Here is a 21,605-nt window from a genome sequence, read left to right as displayed (position 1 = left end):
AGGGTGTGTGTACGTGTATGTGTCAGGCGTGGTGATGGAGAAAAGAGAGGTACAGATCATTTTAGAGGATGGAACCCACGGGTAGAGAATGGATAGCCTGTCAAAACATGGTGTGAAGAAAGGGAGAACAGGTTTTAAGGACAAACTTGCATATTTCAAATTTTAAATGCTAAAAGAGAAAGGGAACTTGTTTTCTCCTCAGTTTTTAGTGCTCTATTTTAGAAGGCCAGAATTCAGGCAAGTTCTAGACTATGCCTAATCAGTGTCATGGCTTAAATATATCCCAAGATCTAAACAACCACATTTCAACTAACTTTTGGGGTTCCACTCATTGGTGAGCTTTATTAACCAACACATTAACATAAAATTGACGGTTATGGTAAGTCTGACTTAATGAATAAAGGGATTTGGGAACAAAGTTCAAAACTTTCATCTTTTGGTAGATATTCAGAAGCTAAGATGTGTGTGTGTTTTATAGGGCCCTTCTTTATTCAGTTTTAAAAATTAAAATCCAATTTTAATTGGATTAAAAATTAAAATTGGCTTTTTTCTACTAAATGAATGGATATCTAGTACAAAAACGTAATACTTAAAACTGTTCTCAATTAATAAACCGAGGCAGTTTATAATTATGGTAGAGGGTGGCATTTACCATGAAATGAAACAAAGGAAAGCACTAGAAACATTCACTGGAGAACAAATGATGGATACAAAAACAAAGAAGAAATACTGCAAACTTCAGACATGCCTTTAAAAAGATTCTATTTAGAATGGTTTTAATATCTGAAATTGTATCCTAGTATTTAAAATGAGTGATCTATCTACATATACAGTAACTCTTAGCCACACTTTGACTAATACATTTTATCCCCTGACCACACTGATTATATGTTACTGAACTTCAAAGCAGATTATTTGTGTATCTCAAAAATACATTCCAAAGAACACCAAAGACACAAGGAAAATATTAACCCCAAGAAACAGAAAGGGCTGCATAAACCAGAGACTACATCAGACTGAGACCAGAAGAACTATATGGTATGCAGCTACTGTAAGGGGGAGGGGGAGAGCTTACACTGGGGAGGAGGAAGAGACAAGGAGTGGTGACATTCCTCAATAAGATAGTCCCTATTGAGGAAGAGACAGGGGGTGGTGACATTCCTCAATAAGATGGTCCCTACGTAGTTAAACATTGAGCCAAGGAAATGGTTCTTATAGGGGTCCCTAACTTGACAAGTTCCCTAACTTGGTAGTTGAACATTAAGCCAAGGAAATAGTCTCTGTAGGGGTCTCTGAATTGGCTGTTAAGCGTTAACAGGGAGAGATAAGAGATGAGAAGGGTATAAAACCCTAAGAAAATGACTATTGGGGCTCTCAGACTCTCTCTATATCTGAGTAGCCCGCTTGACACTCCCTAGTTAAGTGTGCTTTTACTACTAACCCTCTGCTTGTTAATAAACCTCTGCTTGCTTGGCACTATTTGTCTCAGTGTTGGAATTCCTTCCCACACTGAAGACAAGAACCAAGGCTATTCTCCAGTAACACTACTACCAATGACCACTCTGACAAGGACCCCAAAAGAAAGTCCTTGATGGAGCAGGAGAAAAGTGGGGTGCAGAACTCGAATTCTAGTAAAAAGACCAGACTTAATGGTCTGACCGAGACTGGAGGGACCATGGAAGACATGGCCTCTGGACCATTAGCCCAGAACTAAAACCAGTCCCAAAGCCATCTCTTTAGACACAGATTAGACTGGACTATTTTTTTATAAGACATAAAATGATACTCATGGAGAAAGTGCTTCTTAGTTCAAGTAGATACATGAGACTAAATGGGCAGCTCCTGTTTGGAGGCATGATGGGAAGGCAAAAAGGGACAGGAGCTGGTTGAATGGGTACCAGGAATCCAGGGTGGAAGGGAGGAGTGTGCTGTCACATTATAGCGAGAGCAACTAGGGTTAAATAAAAATGTGTGTATAAGTTTGTATAAGAAGCTAACCTGAACTGTAAATTAAAGCACAGTAAAATAAATAAATAAATAAATAAAAATACTTTCCAAGATCTAAATAATCACATTTTAACTAACTTTTGGGATTTAACTCATTGGTGAGCTTTGGACAACAAACTGGTCACTCTCTGGAAGCCTGAGTTTGCTCTGGTGCTCTAGACACAAGGCAGGCTGTATATGACTTCTCTCACTCTTAAAAAATCTTTTCTGTATATCCATCAGGTACTCATTCATTCAACACACATTTGCTGAGAATTCACTATATGTTAGATTCTGCAATGGTCACTGGAGTTATTGCAAGCCCTGGCTATCTTAATCTACTTGGATTTTTTTCAATGTAGAAACTTTGAGGCTTTGCATACTCTACTTCTACCTCCTAGAACACCGCCACCCCCCTCTTTCCTTCCTTTCCTGATATGGTGTCTACATTCTTCAGAAGTTCATTCAGGGATCCTCTCTCCCAGAAACCTTCTATGATTCCCAAAATCTGGGCTAAATATCATCTCCCGTGCTTCCATAAACAGAAGCCCTAGTGCCACAGTGGTTAAAGTGCTCAGCTGATAATTGAAAGGTCAGTGGTTCGAGCCCACCAGCCATTCCGTGGGAGAAGGATTACAGCCTTGGAAGTCCTATGGGGCAGTTCTACTCTGGCCTTTAGGGTCGTTATGAGTCAGAATCGACTTGATGCCAGTGGGCTTGGCTTTTTTTGTTTGTTTTGTGGTTTTTACATATACTTCCTTGATGACTAATGTTGACCATCTTTTCATGTGCTTATTGGCCACTTGCACATCTTCTCTGGAGAAACGCCTATTCACATCTTTTGTCCAATTTTTAAATGGGTTATTTATGTTTTTTATTATTAAGTTCTAAGAGTTGTTTATATAGTCTAGTTATAAGTCCGTTATCAGATATATGACTTACAAATATTTTTTCTCATTCTGTGTGTTGTCTTTTCACTTCCTCAGTAGTGTCCTTTGAAGACAAATAATTTTGATAAAGTCTTTAATTTTGACAAAGTCCAATTTAAATATATTTTTTCTTTGGTTGCTTGTGCTTTTAGTGTCATTTAAGAAACTAATGCAAAATCCAAGGTCACAGAGATTTTCACCTATGTTTTTGCCCAAGATTTTGTGGTTTTTAGTTCTTATATTTAGGTCTTTGATCATTTAAATTTTTGCATATGGTATTAGGTGGGGGTCCAACTTCATTCTTTTTCGTCTGGATATCCAGTTGTCCCAGCACCATTTGTTGAAAAGACTATTCTTTCTCATTGTCAAAAAACAATTGTACAACCTACAGACTGGGAAAAAATCTTTGGGAATGACATATCTGATAAGGGTCTAATCTCAAAAATATATATTGTTGTTGTTTGGTACTGCTGAGTCAATTCCAACTCATAGCGACCCTACGTACAACAGAACGAAACACAGCCCAGTCCTGTGCCATCCTCACAATTGTTGCTACATTTGAACCTATCGTTGCAGCCACTGGGTCAATCCATCTTGTTGAGGGTCTTCCTCTTTTTCACTGACTCTATACTTTACCAGGAAACCCTGGTGGCGTAGCGGTTAAGTGCTACGGCTGCTAACCAAGAGGTCAGCAGTTTGAATCCGCCAGGCGCTCCTTGGAAACTCTATGGGGCAGTTCTACTCTGTTCTACAGGGTTGCTATGAGTCGGAATTGGCTCGACGGCAGTAGGTTTTTATACTTTACCAAGCATGATGTCCTTCTTCAGGGACTGGTCCCTCCTGAACTTCAACAACTCAGCAACGAAGAGACAAAAACACAATTAAAAACTGGGCAAAGGACGTGAACAAACACTTCGCCAAAGAGGACTTTCAAGTGGCCAACAAACACATGAAAAAACGCTTGTGATCATTAGTCATTAGAGAGATGGAAAATAAAATTACAATGAGATACCACTTCATTCCTGCTAAAATGGCACTAAGTTAAAAAAAAAACAAAGCAGAAAACAACAAATGCTGGAGAGGATTTGGAGATATTAAAACCCTTAACCACTACTAGTGGGATTGTAAAATAGTACAAACATGGAAAACAGTATGGAGTTTCCTCACAAAACTAGACATACCTATATCTAGCAATCCCTCTCCTAGGTATATACCCTAGAGATATTATAAAAAAAAAAGAGATATTATACAAGGGACAAAAACAGGCATACACACACCTATGTTCACTGCAGCGCTATTCACAACAGTAAAAAGGTGGAAACACTCTAAGTGCCCATCAACAGATGAATGGATAAATGAAATGTGACACCATACATACAATGGAATACTATGCAGTCAAAGAATAATGGTGAGTTCTCTAAACATAAAATGTGGATAAATCTGGAGGACATTATGCCGAGTGAAATAAGTTAATCACAAAAGGACAAATACTGTATGATCACACTTATACAAGAAAACAAGAATAGGTAAATATATGGAGACCAACGTTCACTGGTGGTTACCAGGGATGGGTGGAAGGGAGGAATCACTCCCTAGTCAGCAGACGCGTCATTTTTGGTGATGGGAAACATAGCATCAAATGTGTGTGAAGTGTGCACAGCTTGACCAAGGTAAATGATGTCACTAAGAAATACACAAGAAAAAAGGGCATTTCTGGTAAAGGACACAAACCTGTTGCTGTCGAGTTGATTCCAACTCATTGCAACACTATAGGATAGAGCAGAACTGCCCTATAGGGTTTCCAAGGAGTACCCAGTGGATTTAACTGCTGACCTTTTGGTTAGTATCTATAGCTCTTAACCACTACACCACCAGGGTTTCCAGTAAAGGATAAAACATATATAATTTTGCAACAATATCAACACAACCACCAAAAAAAAAAAGTATAGTTACATATGTATGTATATATATGCATATATGTGTATGGGTATGTGTGTAGATAGGTATACATGTATAGATGTATCGATATGTATATGTATATACAGATATCCGTGTGCATGCATATATATTCATATATATAATAAATCACATAGTGGGCACAGTTTCTTAGACATAACCAAACACCTTCCAAATTTGGTTTTCTGGGTTTGAAAGCTTAGGACCATAGTCTCATGGGACAACTTGGTCAACTGGCATAATACAGTTTATAAACTTTATGTCCTACTTCCTAATTTGGGAGAATCGTCTAGGGTCTTAAAAGCTTGCGAGTGGCCATCTACAACTATTGGTCTCTGCTCCTCTGGAGCAAAAGAGAAAGGAGGAAACCAAAGACTCAGAGAAGAAACTAGTGTACAGGACTGACAGTCTCCATGAACTACAGCCTCATCTACCCTGAGACCAGAAGAACTAGAAGCTGCCCAACTACCACTACCTACCGTTCTGATCAGGGCCACTATAGACCGATTCTGATAGAATAGGAGGAAAAGGTGGAACAGAACTCAAATTCTTTAAAAGTCCAGGCTTACAGGACTGGTTGAGACTGGAGGACTCCCCAAGACTATCGCCCTGAGATACTCTTTAAACCTTGAGCCGAAACTATCCCCTGTGGTTACCTTTTAACTAAATAACAACAGAGTGGCTCATAAAATAAAGAATAGAACCCATAAGTACTACACTCCTTTAAAAAATCATCTATATGAGACCAAATGGTCAACAATTACCCTAAAGCAAAGACAAGAAGGTAAGGGGGTAGGGAAACTAGATTACTGGGAACAGAACAATCGGAACAGAATTAATGAGAATGGTGATACCTAGTGAAATATGTAACCAATTCATGGAATAAAAAAAAATGTGTATAGAGGTTGTTAAATGGGAACTTAATTTGCCGCCAGGTTAGCTCTCACTGAAAACACAATAAAATATTATTTTAAAAAAATACAGTAAAAAAAAAATCAATTAACTATAAGAGTTTATTTCTGGTTTCTCAATTCTATTCAATTGCTCAATATGTCTACCCTTATTCCAGTACCATATACTGTCTTCATTACTGTAGTTTTACAGTGAGCATTAAAATTACAAAGTGTGATTCCTCAAACTTAGTTCTTCTTTCAAGATTATTTTGGCTACTCTGGGTTCCTTTAACTTCTATATGAATTTTAGTTTCAGCTAATCAATTCTTATGAAGAAGCCAGCCAAGATTTTGATATGGGCTGCACTGAATCTGTAGATAACTTGAGGGATATTGCCAACTTAACAATATCAAGCCTTCTGATCTATGGCCATGTGATGTCTTTCCATTTATTTAGATCTTTAAGTTCCTTAAAAATTTTTTGTAGTTTTCAGAGTATAGGTTTTGTACTTCTTTTGTTAAATTTATTCCTAAGTACTTTAATCTTTTTACTGCTATTGTATACGGAATTGTTCATTAATTTCATTTTCAGGTTGTTCATTAAAAGAAATGTTGATTTTTTTTTTAATAATGATCTTCCTTCCTGCAAATGTGCTCATTTCTTTTATTGGTTCTAATAGTTTTTTAGTGGGTTCCTTAGGCCTTTCTATACACAGGAACACGTCATCTGCAAACAGATAGTTTTACATCTTCCTTTTCAATCTGGATGTCTTGTATTTCATTTTGCTGCCTGATTTCCCTGGTTGGAACCTCCAGTGCAATGTTTAATAGAATTGTCAAGAGCGAACATCCTAGCCTTACTTCTGACAGTAAGGGAAAGCATTTATAAGTTGTTGGATTTGGTTTCCTGGTATTTTCTTTTGAGGACTTCTGAATCATATTCATGAAAGATACTGGTCCATAGGATTTCTATCTTGTGATATCATCGTCTGGTTTTGCTATCAGGGCAATATTGGCCTGCTATGGATTGAACTGTGTCCCCCTAAAATGTGTCTCAACTTGGCTAGGCTGTGATTTCCAGTATTGTGTGATTCCACTATTCTGTCATCTGATGTGACTTTCCTATGTCTTGTAAATCTTACCTCTATGATGTTAATGAGGCAGTATTAGAGGCAGTTATGTTAATGAGGCAGGACTCAATTTACAAGGTTAGAATGTATCTTGAGTCAGTCTCTTGAGATATAAAAGGGAGAAGTGAGCAGAGAGACAGGGGACTTCATGCCACCAAAAATGGAGAACCAGGAAGGTAGCATGTCCTTTGGATCCCGGGTCCCTGTGCTGAAAAGCTCCTAGACCAGGGGAAGACTGATGACAAGGACCTTCCCCCAGAGCTGGCAACCTGAATTTGGACTTCTAGTCTCCTAGACTGTGAGGGAATAAATTTCTCTTTGTTAAAGTCATCCACTTGGGTATTTCTGTTACAGCAGCACTAGATAACTAAGACATGGCCTCATGAAATGAGCTGGGAAGTGTTCCCTTCTCTTTTATTTTTTGGAAGACTTTTTTTGAAGATTTTGGTGTTAATTCTTTTTTTAATATTTGATAGAATTCACTAGGGAAGCAATCCAGGCCAGGACTTTTATTTGTGGGTATTTTTTGATTACTACTTCAATCTCTTTACCAACAAACCAGTTGCCACTGAGTTGACTCTTGATTCATGGCAACGCCACGTATGTCAGAGTAGCCCTATGCTCTGTAATGTTTTCAATGGCTAATTTTTTGGAAGTAGATTGCCAGGCCTTTCTTCCAAGGTGCCTCTGGGTGGAATTGTACTTCCAATCTTTCAGTTATCAGCTGAGTACATTAACCATCTGCACCACCCCAAGGGACTGCTTAAATTTCTTTGATTGTCATACAGTGTTGTTCAAGTCTTCTATTCCGTTATAGATCTTCTGCTTAGTTTTCTATCCATTATTGAAAGTGAGGCATTGAAGTCTCCAGCTATTATTGTTGAGTTGTCTACTTCTCTCCCCATTTCTGTCCATTTTTACTTCCTGTATTTTGGGGCGAGTAAAAAAAAAAAACTGGTTTTTTTTTTACTGGGATGTAAGGTAATTTGTTTAATTGGTATGTATTCCTGATGGTTTGATCCTTTTATCAGTATACAAAAAAAAAAAATCCCTCTTTATCTCCAGTGACATTTTTTGTTTCAAAGTCTATTTTGTTCTGTATGAGTATACCTTCTTCAGCTTTCTTATGGTTGCTGTTTACATAAGTATCTTTTGCCATCCTTTTACTTTCATTCTATTTGAAACTTTGAATATAAAGCGTGTCTCCTGTAGAAAGTATATAGTTGGATATACATACATTTTTCTTTATTCAGTCTTAAAATCTCTGCCTGTTGGATGGACTGTATAATCCAGTCACAGTAAAACTCATGCTATCATTGATACAGTTGGATCTACATCTACCATATTCCTTTTTTTATGTCTCATGTCTTTTTTGTTCCTCTATCCGTCCTTTACTGCCTTCTTTTGCACAAAGTGAATATTTTCTAGTGTAACATTTTAATATCTCTAAGAATTTTTTCACTTTATTATTATTTTTTAGTTATTTTCCTAGCCATTGCTCTAGGCCTTACCACATACATCTTACCGTCGGAATCTACTTCAGATGTATACTAACTTAATTCCAGTAAGATACAGGAATATAGCCATATTCTTTTTTCCTCCATTTGTGCTATTATTGTTATACATTTACATCTATATGTTTCAAACCCAACAAAACACTGTTATGATCATTACTTGAGATATTTTATGTCTTTTAAAGAAGTTGAGAGAAAAGTATACATTTAAACTGCTTATTAACCTTTTTATTTATCATTTCTGGATATCTTCATTTGTTTCTGTGGATTCGAGTTACCTTCTTATGTCATTTCCTTATTCAAACACAACTTTTCTCCCACTTACCTCCTTTGTGCTATTATTGGCAAATATATTACATTTCTCTATGTTATAGGGCCATCAATAGAGTTATATGTTATACAACTGCTTTTTAAATTGGTTAGGAGAAGAATGTAGAAGAAATTTCCATTTATGCTGTATTTTATACTTATGTTTTTGATGTTGCTCTTAAAAGAGCGCAGTCTTGGGCACTTGCAGTCACTCTGGAACATTAGTGGTTTTAACAGGGCTCTCTGACTCTCTAGCTGTTCGGTCCCACTAACTGCCAGCTGATTGCTCTACTATCTTTGACAATGCCCTACAACATAAACTGTTGCACATTCTGATCCAGGTATATTCACACTCCTCTGCAGGCGTGTGTTTATGAGGTCAGTGTTTGAAGTTTGTTCTGATTCCGAAGGGTTTCTTCACTGCCTCTTTCCCTTGTTCTCTCTGGTAAACTAGCTGGCCTACACTTTATTTCACATCTCTCCTGAAGTTATCAGCCTCCTCTTAATTGTGCCACCAATACCTCCATTGTTTTTAAGAATGCCATTAGGCTTGAATGGCATTCAACTTCCCTATACTCTGTTTCAAACAGAGTCAGTTTCTTTGGAGAGAACTTTGAAGCTCTTCTTCATAGCCTGCCTTGCCCACTGGGCCAGCAGGCTCTGGAGCTGGGGGCAGGGACAGTGGCTTGCTTCCGAGTGACACATCTGCTTTAGGACAAGAGTACTGAGTGGGGGCAGTAATGTCTGGTCTACTTGGCTTGCCTCTTCCAGCATGGAACCAATACCCTATGAATGAGCTAGGGTGAGACCAGTCAGGGTCCTACTATTCTGAGTGTGCTGCTCCTGAAGTAGAGCCTACACCCTACGAGCGGGGGCAGAGTAGATGAAGGGAATCTCTGATCTCTTGGCTGCACTTGCCTGGAATTTATTCTCTGCAACACATAGTTGAAGATGAGAAGTATGCGTGGTCTGCTCTCCCAGAAAGATACCAAAAAAACAAACCTGTTGCCGTCAAGTCGATTCCAACTCATAGCTACCCTATTGGACAGAGTAAAACTGCCCATAGGGTTTCCAAGGAATACCTGGTGGATTTGAACTGCCGACCTTTTGGTTAGCAGCCATAGGTCTTAACTACTATGCCACAGGGTTTCCCAGGAAGATATAGTAACCCTCAATTGTGAGCTGAGGGAGGGGAGCCCTGTGTTCTCGGCTCTACCTGTCTGGAGTGGAGGTTCCCTCAAGCTGAACTGGGAGGAAAGAGGGAAGTAGTGGGTCATGGTTCAAATTAAATAAGGCCTAAATAAATGGACAAGGTGCCTTGGTGGCACAGTGGTTAAAGTACCCGGCTGCTAACCAAAGGCCCACAGTTCAAACCCACCAACCATTCTGCAGGAGAAGGATGTGGTGGTCTGCTTCTGTAAAGCTTTATAGTCTTGGAAACCCTATGAGACAGTTCTACTCTGTCCTACAGGGTCACTATGAGTCAGAATGGATTTGATGGCACTAAGGTTTTTTCAGTAAATAAAGCAGACAATTATATACTAAGTTTATGAACTGAAAGACTCGATGTTGTTAAGATGTCAACCCTATTCAAACCAATATTTAGATTCAGTACAATCTCTATAAAGGAAAGAGGATAGCTAAGACAATCTTGAAGAACAATATAATTGGAATATTTATATTACCAGATATCAAAATATAATAATTAAGACAGTGTGGAAATGATGCAAGGATGGACAAAAAGACCAATGGAACAAAACAGGGAGTCCACAAACAGAAATCTGTATGAAAATTACAACAAAGGTGCTTTTGCAACGTAGTGGGTAAAAGACTTCCAATATATGGTGTGGGATATCAGTACAGAAACAAAGCACAAACCTTCATCCCTACCTCACAACATACATAGAATTGAATTCAAAATGAATTAAAGACCTAAATATGAAATGTGAAACAATAAAGTATCTAGAAAAGAAACAGAATGCCTTCATAAGCATAGGATAGATAAAGATTTCTTGACCAGGACACAAAAAATAAACCATAAAATAAAAAATAAAAAAATAAGAGATTGATAAATTAGACTTTGTTAAAATTTAGAAATTCTGTTCATCAAAGGAAAATGAAAAGGCAAGCTGCAGACTAGGAGAAGATATTTGCAATGCTTGTATCTGACAAAGAACATGTATTCAGGATATCTAAAGAACTTTTACAAATAAGTTAAAAAAAAAAAAAAGACAAGGAGCTCTACTTCTGAAATGGTACTATGAGGAACTCTACAGACCTGCTCCCCAGCAAAACAAGTATAACTGGTGAAAATAATTTAAAAAACAATCAATTAAAATCTTTAAAATCATTAGGTTAATTCGTATGTACTTTGTGGTTGGTTTTTATTTTATACTATCACAGATGGGTTTTTTTTTTTAATTTCATTTTCCAGTTGTTTGAATATCAAAATACTTTTAAGTATGTCTTTAGGCACATGTGTGTGGTTTAAAGGTATATTGTTAGAATTTGTCTTTTTGGGTCAAGAATGCACGCATATTCAACTTTTCTAGATTTTGCTAAATCAAATGGTTTTCCAAAGGAGTTTTTCCAATTTAGATTCCACTAGCTTTTTTGTAGCACTGTAAAAAAAAAAAAAAAAGCAGTGGGCAGGAGTTCTTGCTATTTCACTTCCTCACCAATACTAGTATTATCAGACTTTTAAATTTTCTCTGGGTAATAGGTATAATATGGTTATCTCATTGTATCTTTATTCCCTGAGTCCTAGTAAAGGTGAACAGTTTAATTCATGTGTATTGGCTACCATGATTTCCTTGCCTGCGAGTTGTTTATTCACATCTTTGACCATTTTTCTATTGGGTTATTTTTCTCTTATTGATTTTTAGAAATTGTTTATATAACTGAATACTGATTCTCTTTAAATTACATGCATTACAAATGTCTCATTCCAGTCTATGTTTTTATACTGTGTTGATTGTGTCTTTTGATCCACAGGAGTTTTTACTTTTAAAGTGGTAAACCTTTGGGTTTATAGATTGGGCTTTTCATGTCTTAAAAAATCCTTCTCTATCCCCAGGTCATAAAGATAATCCCCCGCTTTTGACAATAGAGTCTTTTAATCTATTTAGAATTGATTTTTGTATGATGTCAAGTAATAACCCAAAATTTTACATAGGGATAAGCAAATTTCCCAAAAACATTTAACTGTCTTTTCCTTATTTTGTCCTATATTGTTTCAATGCATGAATGGGTAAATTTATAATTTTTTCTTTACTTGCTCATTTTCCTTTTTAATTTATTGGGGAGATGGAGGGTCCTGCTTGTCTTTGTATCCCTGGACTAAATACACAGTAAACCAAATAAAAAAAAGGACATAGTAGTACTTATTAATAGTCATTGAATGAATGAATGGTCACCTAAGCCAACCTTGAATAATGAATAGGAACAGGAAAGGGGGAAAAGGCAGCAGCACATAAAAATCATGTCACAGAGTAAAACGCAGAGTATCACAGGAAAAAGTTGGAAAGGTAGGCAAGGTTTGGCCATAAAGTGGAGTTTATTTTGTGAATAATAAAAAGCCAAAAAGCAGAAAATTGTCATAGGAAGATATGTTGTTGTTGTTGTTGTTTTTAAACTGGCAAGTATTCCGGCAATACAGAGCAATCAAAATGCATAACTATCCTGTGGGGGATGGAGCAGGAACTGTTATGACACTCAGAAGGGCAACTTGATACCATCTAGCAAAGTTGAAGAAACCGATATTCTACATACAGCCCAGCCATTCCAACCCTAGCATTTACCTTTGAGAAACCCGTACATATGCATGAGGAGATAGGTGCAGGAATGTTTATTGAAGTATTTCTGTAAATTTGAAAAACTGGAAAAAACCTAACATATACCAATAGAAAAAAAATGAATATATAACAAGTAATATATTGTAATGCCCAACAATAATTAACTATATGTATCATCACGGATAAATTTCAAAAACAGTATTGATCAAAAAAGGCAAGTCACTGAAGGAGCCAAACTGTGTGATACCTTTATATAAATTTAACAGTACTGTGTTTTGTTTATACATACAAAGATATGTGGAAAACAAAAACCCAGAACCATGCATGAAAATAACACTAAGTTTAGGACAGTCGTTACCTTTGGGCGAAAAGAGAGCAACAGAATAGAGCAGCAACAGGATCTTTAATGTTTAATTCAAAAATATATATCTCTGAATCAAACATGGCAAAATGTTAAGATCTGAAGAAGCTGGATGAGTGTTCATTACTCTCTCTACTTTTCTAAAAAAGAAAAGATTACTCTGGTGGCAGTATGGAAAATGGACTGGAGTGGGGAGAAGGCAAAATGGAAACAAGGAGGGCAATTAGAATACTTTTGAAATCCAGTGGAAAAAAACGATAAGCAGTGCAAGGAGGGTAAAAAGGTAGGGAGCAGGAGAAGGTAATGGAACTTAGAGATATTTAGAAATTAAAATAAGCAGGATTAGGTGACAAACCAGATATAAGGAGTAAGTGCAAGGAGGAAACATTTTGGCTCAATGTCATTCTTCCTTAAAACAAGAAAGTAGGAGAAGGGCATTTTAGATGATGAGTTCCTTTTTAGAACCTACTGAGTCTGAAGGGCCCATTGGATGCCAGAGGAAAGATCCAACAGGAGGCAGTATAGAAAAGCAGTTAGCAGCACAGGCTCTGCAGTCATGTGGCCTGGGTTCAAACCCAGGTTCAACCACTTAAGCAAATTATTTAACCTCTCCAAGTCTCAGTTTTCAAATCTGTAAAAAGGGAGTAGGGAATTTGTTAATAACTATTTCTTATAGTTTAGGTGACAAGGGAATTAGGTAATGTCTGTCAAGTGCTTAGCAAAGTATGTGGCACAGACTAACTGATAAATATCTATAGCTACTGTGACTGCTCTTCTTTCTCACTTCCGTGACATGCTTCTATTACATACAGCACTTAGGACTCTTCAGTGATTTCACCTTTGTTCCTGAGCATTTATTTCTGTAAATTACATTCTGTTGTGGATACAGGCTCCCCCCGCTCCAGACGCTTAATATTATACCTTATTTAAAATTGTTAAACAATTTCATTAAGTCAACATCATTTTCTAACCCAAGAGCATACTCTTCATTACCTGAAAGTATTATACATGAGATCTAAGCCCAATCCCTAGGGTGATAACAATAAACAATGCAGAAAGAGTCCTAAGCAAGATTACAGTCTAAACATACTTGCTAATAAGTAATTACAATGCAATGTGATAAATGCTAAAACAGGAGGCATAAAAGTGCTACAGAAGGCAGAGAAAAGGGATTCTCCCAGAATTTGAGGGTTAAGAAGGACATTGTAAAAATGGGACATCTAATGTCAAAGATAAGCAGGAGTTAGCAGAGTAAGGCAGGGAGGTGAAAGACGCATTTAGAAAAAAGTATCCTGGGCAGAGGGAACAGTATGTTCAAACACTTAGACTTGGCAGAGAATACAGACTGTCCAAGGAAGTGAAAAAGTTCAGGACACATGAAGTACGCAGTGCAAAGCAGGGAGCATTGGCCATGAAGCTGGTTAACATAAGCAGAAAAGAGATTGCGAAGAACCTTGTAAGTCATGCTCTATATGATTCAATTGAGTTAATGTTTAGTGTTTAGCACAGCTCCTGGTACAAAATAAATGCTCACTAATTGTTAAACTTTATTAGCTTATTAAAACTTCATGTGCTTATTAATATCTAATACACTCCCTTTTTCAGCCACAAGTTCAAATTCGACAACATTCCTACCCAAAAATATTTTCCACCCAGTTTTCCTTAGTTTATTGCCAGAAAAACAGACTACTTGCTTAATGTCTTTGAGACTCTGTGCCTTTATTTATAAAATTGGAATACTAACTCTGCTGGCTTGTTGTAAGGACTAAAGAGTGTTTCTATTAAGGCAGGTCAGCAGACAAGCCAGAGAAATATAAAAGTGGGAAGCTTCACCTTCACTTTGGTGTTACGCGATAGGAGTGCCTCAGAAATAAAGGCACGTTAGGACTAAACTCCTTTGAAAGAGGGTAATAGGCATGCACCAAAAAATATCAAAGTTATAATAAAAGAATCAACACCAGTTTGACAATGGGTTTATTGTTTCCTAACATGTAAGTTTTTTCAAAAAAGGAAAACTGACCTTCTATAATTCCCTTTTTTCACAAATTCCATATAAATCATATTTATCTCAAATATTTTGAAAAATAATTTCCCAAATCCCATTTCCCTAAACAACTAGTCTCATTTTACATATCTTTTTCCAAGTACTTTAAACACAATAATTTGAAGACTTTTCTTATTTAATATTATTGTGCTCTGATTTAAGATCCAGGCCAAATGTGTATTAGATTAGTAATGTTACCCACTTTTGCAAAAGCAAAATAATAAAATCCCTTGGTACATTTAAAACAAGACAATTTACCATAATTCATTTATCTCAACCTTTGAGTAACACATTTGGGATTTAAAGAGAGGCATCCTGTATAAATTTTATACCATGAAATTTCTGTCTGATTCTAATGTCTTATTGACAACATAAAACATTTATTTCTAACTACTTCTTTTCCTTCCTAATGTTCTTATTTAATGGGAGCTAAATTCTAAGAAAATTTTATTGATATTAATCCTAAACAATTAAATCACAATGTATTTGATAAAGGAAGCATCAAGCTACATCACTTTCTTAAAGAATGAAGAAAATTTTACCTATGATACAAGATGATCTTAACAAAACCAAATATTTTTTGACATTAGTATACAACTATTATTATTAGAAAGTCATAAACGAACTAAAAGTTTAGCTAAATTTCCTAAATAAAAAGCTCAATTCAATGTAATAAAAAGCTAAACCTAGAATTTTGAGATAAGAAATCCTTCGACGCTACTGATACAAACTCCAAACCAAACAAGGTAAGATTGTCCTTAGACTTCTTACCAGAGATGTTTTCGAAAGTTACTATTCCAGGAAGGGGGAAAAAAAAACCTCTTACAGATCTTATTCAGTCTCATAAGTACTAATAAACATCTGCTTATGGCTCACATAAATGCCCTCGATAAGCCCTCATTATGTCTAAAGATCAATTAATCTAAGCTTGCTGATGCTATACTGTCAACGATCATACTATGAAAAAAAAGAGTAACCCCTAAATTAAGGTGATTTAACTATAGCCTCTGAAGGATACATCCAACTCTCATGGTCCTCACTACTTAAAAAAAAAAAAAAAAAACTATGTAAAAATGCCAAGTCATGAGCAAAATATACTGGAAGCCACATAAACAAACACCCTCTCCACCCCCAAGAAAAAAAAAAAACAGGACTATTAAAAGAGTAAATCTTATGTTTTCAGTCTTGAAATACAGTAAGTCAAAAATCCATTAAGGTGTTTAAAATAATCTTAACTATTTAACCACTATTCACTTAAAAAATGCTCATTACCTCTCTCCCAATCAACCTTTAAAGCAAGTGGCAAATCCAGGCATAAAACAAGCAAATTAACTTCACATCACCTTCAATACCAATCCAACTGATTTCATTTGATCAAATTAAACTTCTTATGTAGGCATTTCTGAAATATATCATTTGGCTTAAGGCTATTATATGTGCATATTTTTCTTCATCTCCAATAACAATTTTTGTTTTTCTGATCTCTGGTAAAAACCTACCTTTGAGGTTCTTTGAAGCTGATCACCAACATATGTTTTACGAAACTGATCCAAGAACCACAGAATTGCAAGCTCTATTTTCTCATTAGAACACTGAGGCAATCCGGTATCCATTAAGGATATAAGCTGAAAAACTCTTTTCATGAAGGAAAAAAACAGCTTTCAGTAAAAATTCTTAAAAAAAAACATTAAAACACTTATCATCAAATAATATATAATTGCTGCAAAAAGTGGGAAAATATAAAAGTGTAAAAAGAAAATATTTTTTAATTATCTGAAATTCTACCACTGAGAAATAACTGCAATTTGGTCTAATTACTTCTGGTCTATTTTTTGACATATTCACATACACATGCATATAAACATGTATACATACACATATTATTTTGCTACATAAATATATATAAGTCCATGACATATACATATAAATATATATACATAAATTTTTAGTAAAAGGATGATTATTGAATGGGGAGTTTTGGATTTTACTTTTTCACTTCACCTTGTATTTTTAATAATTAAATATTTTGGAATCATATCAATCAAAATTCAAAAAAATATCAGGAGGTATACCTGTCAGGTTATATCACCTTCTTAAAAAATAGTAAAAAATTTTACTGAAATAAACCACAAAATGATTTTAACAAAATCAAATATTTTTACCAGTAGTATGCAACTATCATCAGAAAAGCATAAATGATTTTTTTTCTAATTTTTAAATGAACTGAAGGTTAAATGAAATTTCTAGAGAAAATAATTTAACTCAATGTAATGAAAAGTTTAGTCTAGAATTTTCAAAAAAGAAATCCTTCAACATTACCTATTTTCAATAAAATTTTCCAGTGTATGGCTGCTAAGTGTCTTGCACTAACAAAATCAGTACATTATAATTATTTAACAAACAGGAGAGGTTCTTAAAAAGTAGCACCCTTTTCTAATTTGCACAAAAGCAACTGTATTTAACCCTGACCCACCCAGCTCCTTCCATGTATATATATGCACATATGAACACAGACACACACATCACTAGTAGTCTGTGTCCTTCCAGAGATTTTTTTTAAATGCATATACAGGCAAATATGACTATATATTCTTTTCCCAGCCCTTTTAAACACATGGAGCATTCTATACACATGGATCTAAACCTGGCTTTTTTTCATATAACAATGTATCTTAGAAATCTTTCCATGCGAGACGAAAAGAGCTTCCTCATTCTCTTCTGCAGCTACTTAACATTCCATGATATGAAGGCACCATAATTTTATCAAATATTTCCCTACTGATGGACATTAAGGTTGTTTATAATTTTTGCTGGAATTAACAATCTTGTACATGTCATCTCACAAACATTTATAATATACATCTCTAAAAGTAAAACTACTAGCTCAGAGTACATACTTTTGTAATTTTGATGCTATTACCAAATTGCCCTCTGTAGAGATTGAACCGATTTATACTCCTATCATCAATAGTGCCTATATACACCCAGCAAGATAATTCAGGATGACATTAAACTTTAGAATTTCTGTAAATCTAAAAAAATTGCATCTCAGTACAGTTTTCATTTGTATTTCTTTCATGTGTGAGGGTAAAATTTTCTCATATTTTAAAGCCATTTATATCCTTTCCTACAATCTGTCTGTTCATATCTTTTGCCAATTTTTCTATTAGATTGTCTTTTTACTACTGATTTCCACAAACTCTTTATATACAGGTAGTCCCTGGATTACAAATTAGTTCCCTTCCTAAATCTTTAAGTCGAATTTGTAGGTTAGGTACGGTTCGTATCTAGTGACAGTCAAATGTTTTGTCTTCGTCTTGGTTGTATATATATTCTTCTACAGAGGAGCCCTGGTGGTGCAGTGATGAAAGCACTCAGCTGCTAACCGAAAGGTGGGCGGTTCAAACCCACCAGCTGCTCCTTGGGGAAAAGATGTGGCAGTTTCCTTACACCAAGATTTAGAGCCTTGGAAACCCTATGAGGCTGTTCTACTCTGCCCTGCATTCCAACTCAACTGCAGTGGGTGGGTTTGGGTGCTTTTCTATGCATAAAAAAACATTAAAGAGACACTTTCAGATACACTAAAACATCTTTAACATAATACAGTAATAACAATGTTTTGATGCACCTTGCAAAGTAGTGCCCATTTGTTATTATGAACTATCGTATGTACCACAAATTTTTAATACAGACTTTACAGAAGTTGGTTCATAACTATTGGTTGTACTTGAGTCAGACATTTGTAACCAAGGGACTGCCTGTATTAGAGAACTGAGCCCTTTGCCTGTAAATGGGCTATATTTTTTCTTTTGTCTCTTAACTTTGATTATGGTGTTTCTTAACTTCATGAAGTTTTTGTTGTTGTTTTCCTTATGCAGAAAATTTTATCAATTTTTTTCTTTTACAGATCTTACATAATAGCAAGACCTTCCTTGAATCTGAAATTTCTGTTTCTTTTCTTTTCACATTTGCCTCCATGGTACATTTGATCTTATTTTGACACAAAGGTTTAAGATACACCTCCAACATTATCTCCCGCCCACTCTCCAAGGCTAACCAGTTGCTTCAACGCCACTTCTTTCTTAAATAGTCCACCTTTTGCTTACAATTTTGAAGTAGCCATTACCATATATATTAGATTCATTTATGCACTTTGATTTCTTACTGGACCTTCTATTCTACTAATCTGTCTCACTTAATATGTTTTGACTAATTTTTTCATATTATTAAATAATTTTCAAAGCATTATCTTTAATGGTTGCATAATCTTAAGGCGATGTCAAAATTCAATCATTGTCTCATTTTGAACATAAATTCATATTTCTAAGTGATACATGATTATTGTCCTCTCCTACCCCAAAGATTTCTACAAATAAAATGTTTAGGTGACAGATATAAACTTATTTTAAAAACTTGGTACTTATTGACAAAGTGTTAAGAAAGATTATTTTGACAACCATATTACAGTGATTATTTCCTATATTTCTGTATTAAGTTGCTTATATAGAAGTACCTTCACTTTCCATGTCCTCAATACTGCTAAGATTTAAGAAGAACTTGCTAAAGATCATATTTAAGAATTAGATTACTGTAACCTTTTTTTTTTTTTTTAAATTCAGGGCTGACTGTGGAACCAGCCATCGATTGCTTATATGCAAGTTCAAGTTGAAGCTGAAGAAAATTAGAACCAAGTCCACAAGGGCCAAAATATGACCCTGAGTATATCTGACCTGAATTTAGAGAACATCACAAGAATAGATATGACACATTGAACATTAATGACCTAAGACCAGACCAACCATGGAACGACATCAAGGACATCATACATGAAGAAAACAAAAGCTCATTAAAAAGGCAGGAAAGAAAAACCCAAATTGGATGTCAGAAGAGACTCTGAAACTTGCTCTTGAACACAGAGTAGCTAAAGCAAAAGGAAGAAATGATGAAGTCAAATTGCTGAACAGAATATTTCAAAGGGCAGCTTGAGAAGACAAAGTAAAGTACTATAATGAAATGTGGAAAGACCTGGACTTAGAAAACTAAAAGGGAAGAATACGCTCAACATTTAACAGGCTGAAAGAACTGAAGAAAAAACTCAAGCCTCAAGTTACAATATTGAAGGATTTTATACGGAAAGGAAGCACCAAAAGAAGATAGAAAGAATACAGAGTCACTGTACCAAAAAGAATTGGTCAACGTTCAACCATTCCAGGAGGCAGCATATGAACAAGAACCAATAACACTGAAGGAAGAAGTCCAGGCTGCACTGAAGAGAATGGCGAAAAACAAGGCTCCAGGAATTGACAGAATATCAATTGAGATGTTTCAATAAACGGATACAATGCTGGAGGTGCTCATTCACCTACATTAAGAAATTTGGAAGACAGCTTCCTTCCTGGCCAACCAACTGGAAGAGATTCCTATTTGTGTCCATTACAAAGAAAGGTGATCCAACAGAATGTGGAAATTACCAAACAATATCATTAATATGACATACAAGAAAAATTTTGCTGAAGATCATTCAAAAGTGGTTGTAGCAGGGAACTGCCAAAGTTCAAGCTGGATTCAGAAGAGGACATGGAATGAGGGATATCACTGCTGAAGTCAGATGGATCTTGGTTGAATGCAGAAAATACCTGAAAGATGTTTATCTGTATATTATTGACTATGCAAAGGAATTTGACTGTGCAGATCATAACAAATTATGGATAACACTGCCAAGAATGGGAATTGCAGAACACTTAATTGTGCTCATAAAGAACCTGTACATAAACCAAGAAGCAGTCGTTCGAACAGAACAAGGGAATACGCCATGGTCTGAAGTCAGGAAAGGTGTGTGTCAGAGCTCTTACCATACTTATTCAATCTGTATGCTGAGCAAGTAATCCAAGGAGATGGACTATATGAAGAAGAAGGCAGCATCAGAATTGGAGGAAGACTCATTAACAACCTGCAATATGTAGATGACACAACTTTGGTTGAAGAAAGTGAAGAGGACTTGAAGTACTTACTGATGAAGATCAAAGACTACAGCCTTCAGTATGGACTGCACCTCAACATAAAGAAAACAAAAATTCTCACAATTGGACCAATAAGCAACATCATGATAAACAGAGAAAGGACTGAAATTGTAAAGGATTTCATTTTACTTAGTTCCACAATCAACGCCCATAGGAGCAGTGATCAGGAAATCAAACGATGTGTTGCATTGGGCAAATCTGCCACAAACGACCTCTTTAAAGTATTAAAAAGCAAAGATGTCACTTCGAGGACTAAGGTGCCCCTGACTCAAGCCATGGTACTTTTAGTCACTTCGTGTGTGTGTGTGTGTGTGTGTGTGTATCAAACTTTTTCTCTGTAATCATGTGATTTATCAAGCAACTTAAGGCATATTGTACTTTTAAATTCTTTATTAAGTAGGACCTCTCTTCTACTGAAGTTCCTTGTTGATTATATTTACTTTTACTCTCTTTTTATAGCATATATTCCCAAATACAGGAAAGATGTAGGACCAAAAGATGGTTTGTTGGGGTGCCTTTACAACTCATATTAAACTGGTGATTTGTGTTTGCCTAAGGGGCAATGATATCCCGAGCAGAAGAGTAGGAAAGAATCACAACAGGGTACATAATCTATTTGTAAAAGAAGTTTTGGTGGTTGTATTATTTAAAAGGTAGGATCAGGTCCAGC

The 21,605-nt window shown here is 35.8% G+C and overlaps 1 protein-coding gene across 3 annotated transcripts in view; it reads right to left on the bottom strand.

Annotated features, from left to right (window-relative positions):
- Positions 1-21,605, bottom strand: part of RANBP17 (RAN binding protein 17) — a 384,409-nt gene that overhangs the window by 249,100 nt on the left and 113,704 nt on the right. For all 3 annotated transcript variants that reach the window (XM_049874299.1, XM_049874300.1, XM_049874301.1), the window contains one exon: positions 16,415-16,550. In XM_049874299.1, the coding sequence (XP_049730256.1) occupies positions 16,415-16,550 (136 nt within the window). The remainder of the gene's footprint in view (positions 1-16,414; positions 16,551-21,605) is intronic.

This window comes from Elephas maximus, chromosome 2, assembly GCF_024166365.1.
Source record: "Elephas maximus indicus isolate mEleMax1 chromosome 2, mEleMax1 primary haplotype, whole genome shotgun sequence".
Classification (NCBI taxonomy): Eukaryota; Metazoa; Chordata; class Mammalia; order Proboscidea; family Elephantidae; genus Elephas; species Elephas maximus.
Note: the sequence above shows the minus strand (reverse complement) of the source record. Positions and strands in the feature narration are given on the sequence as shown.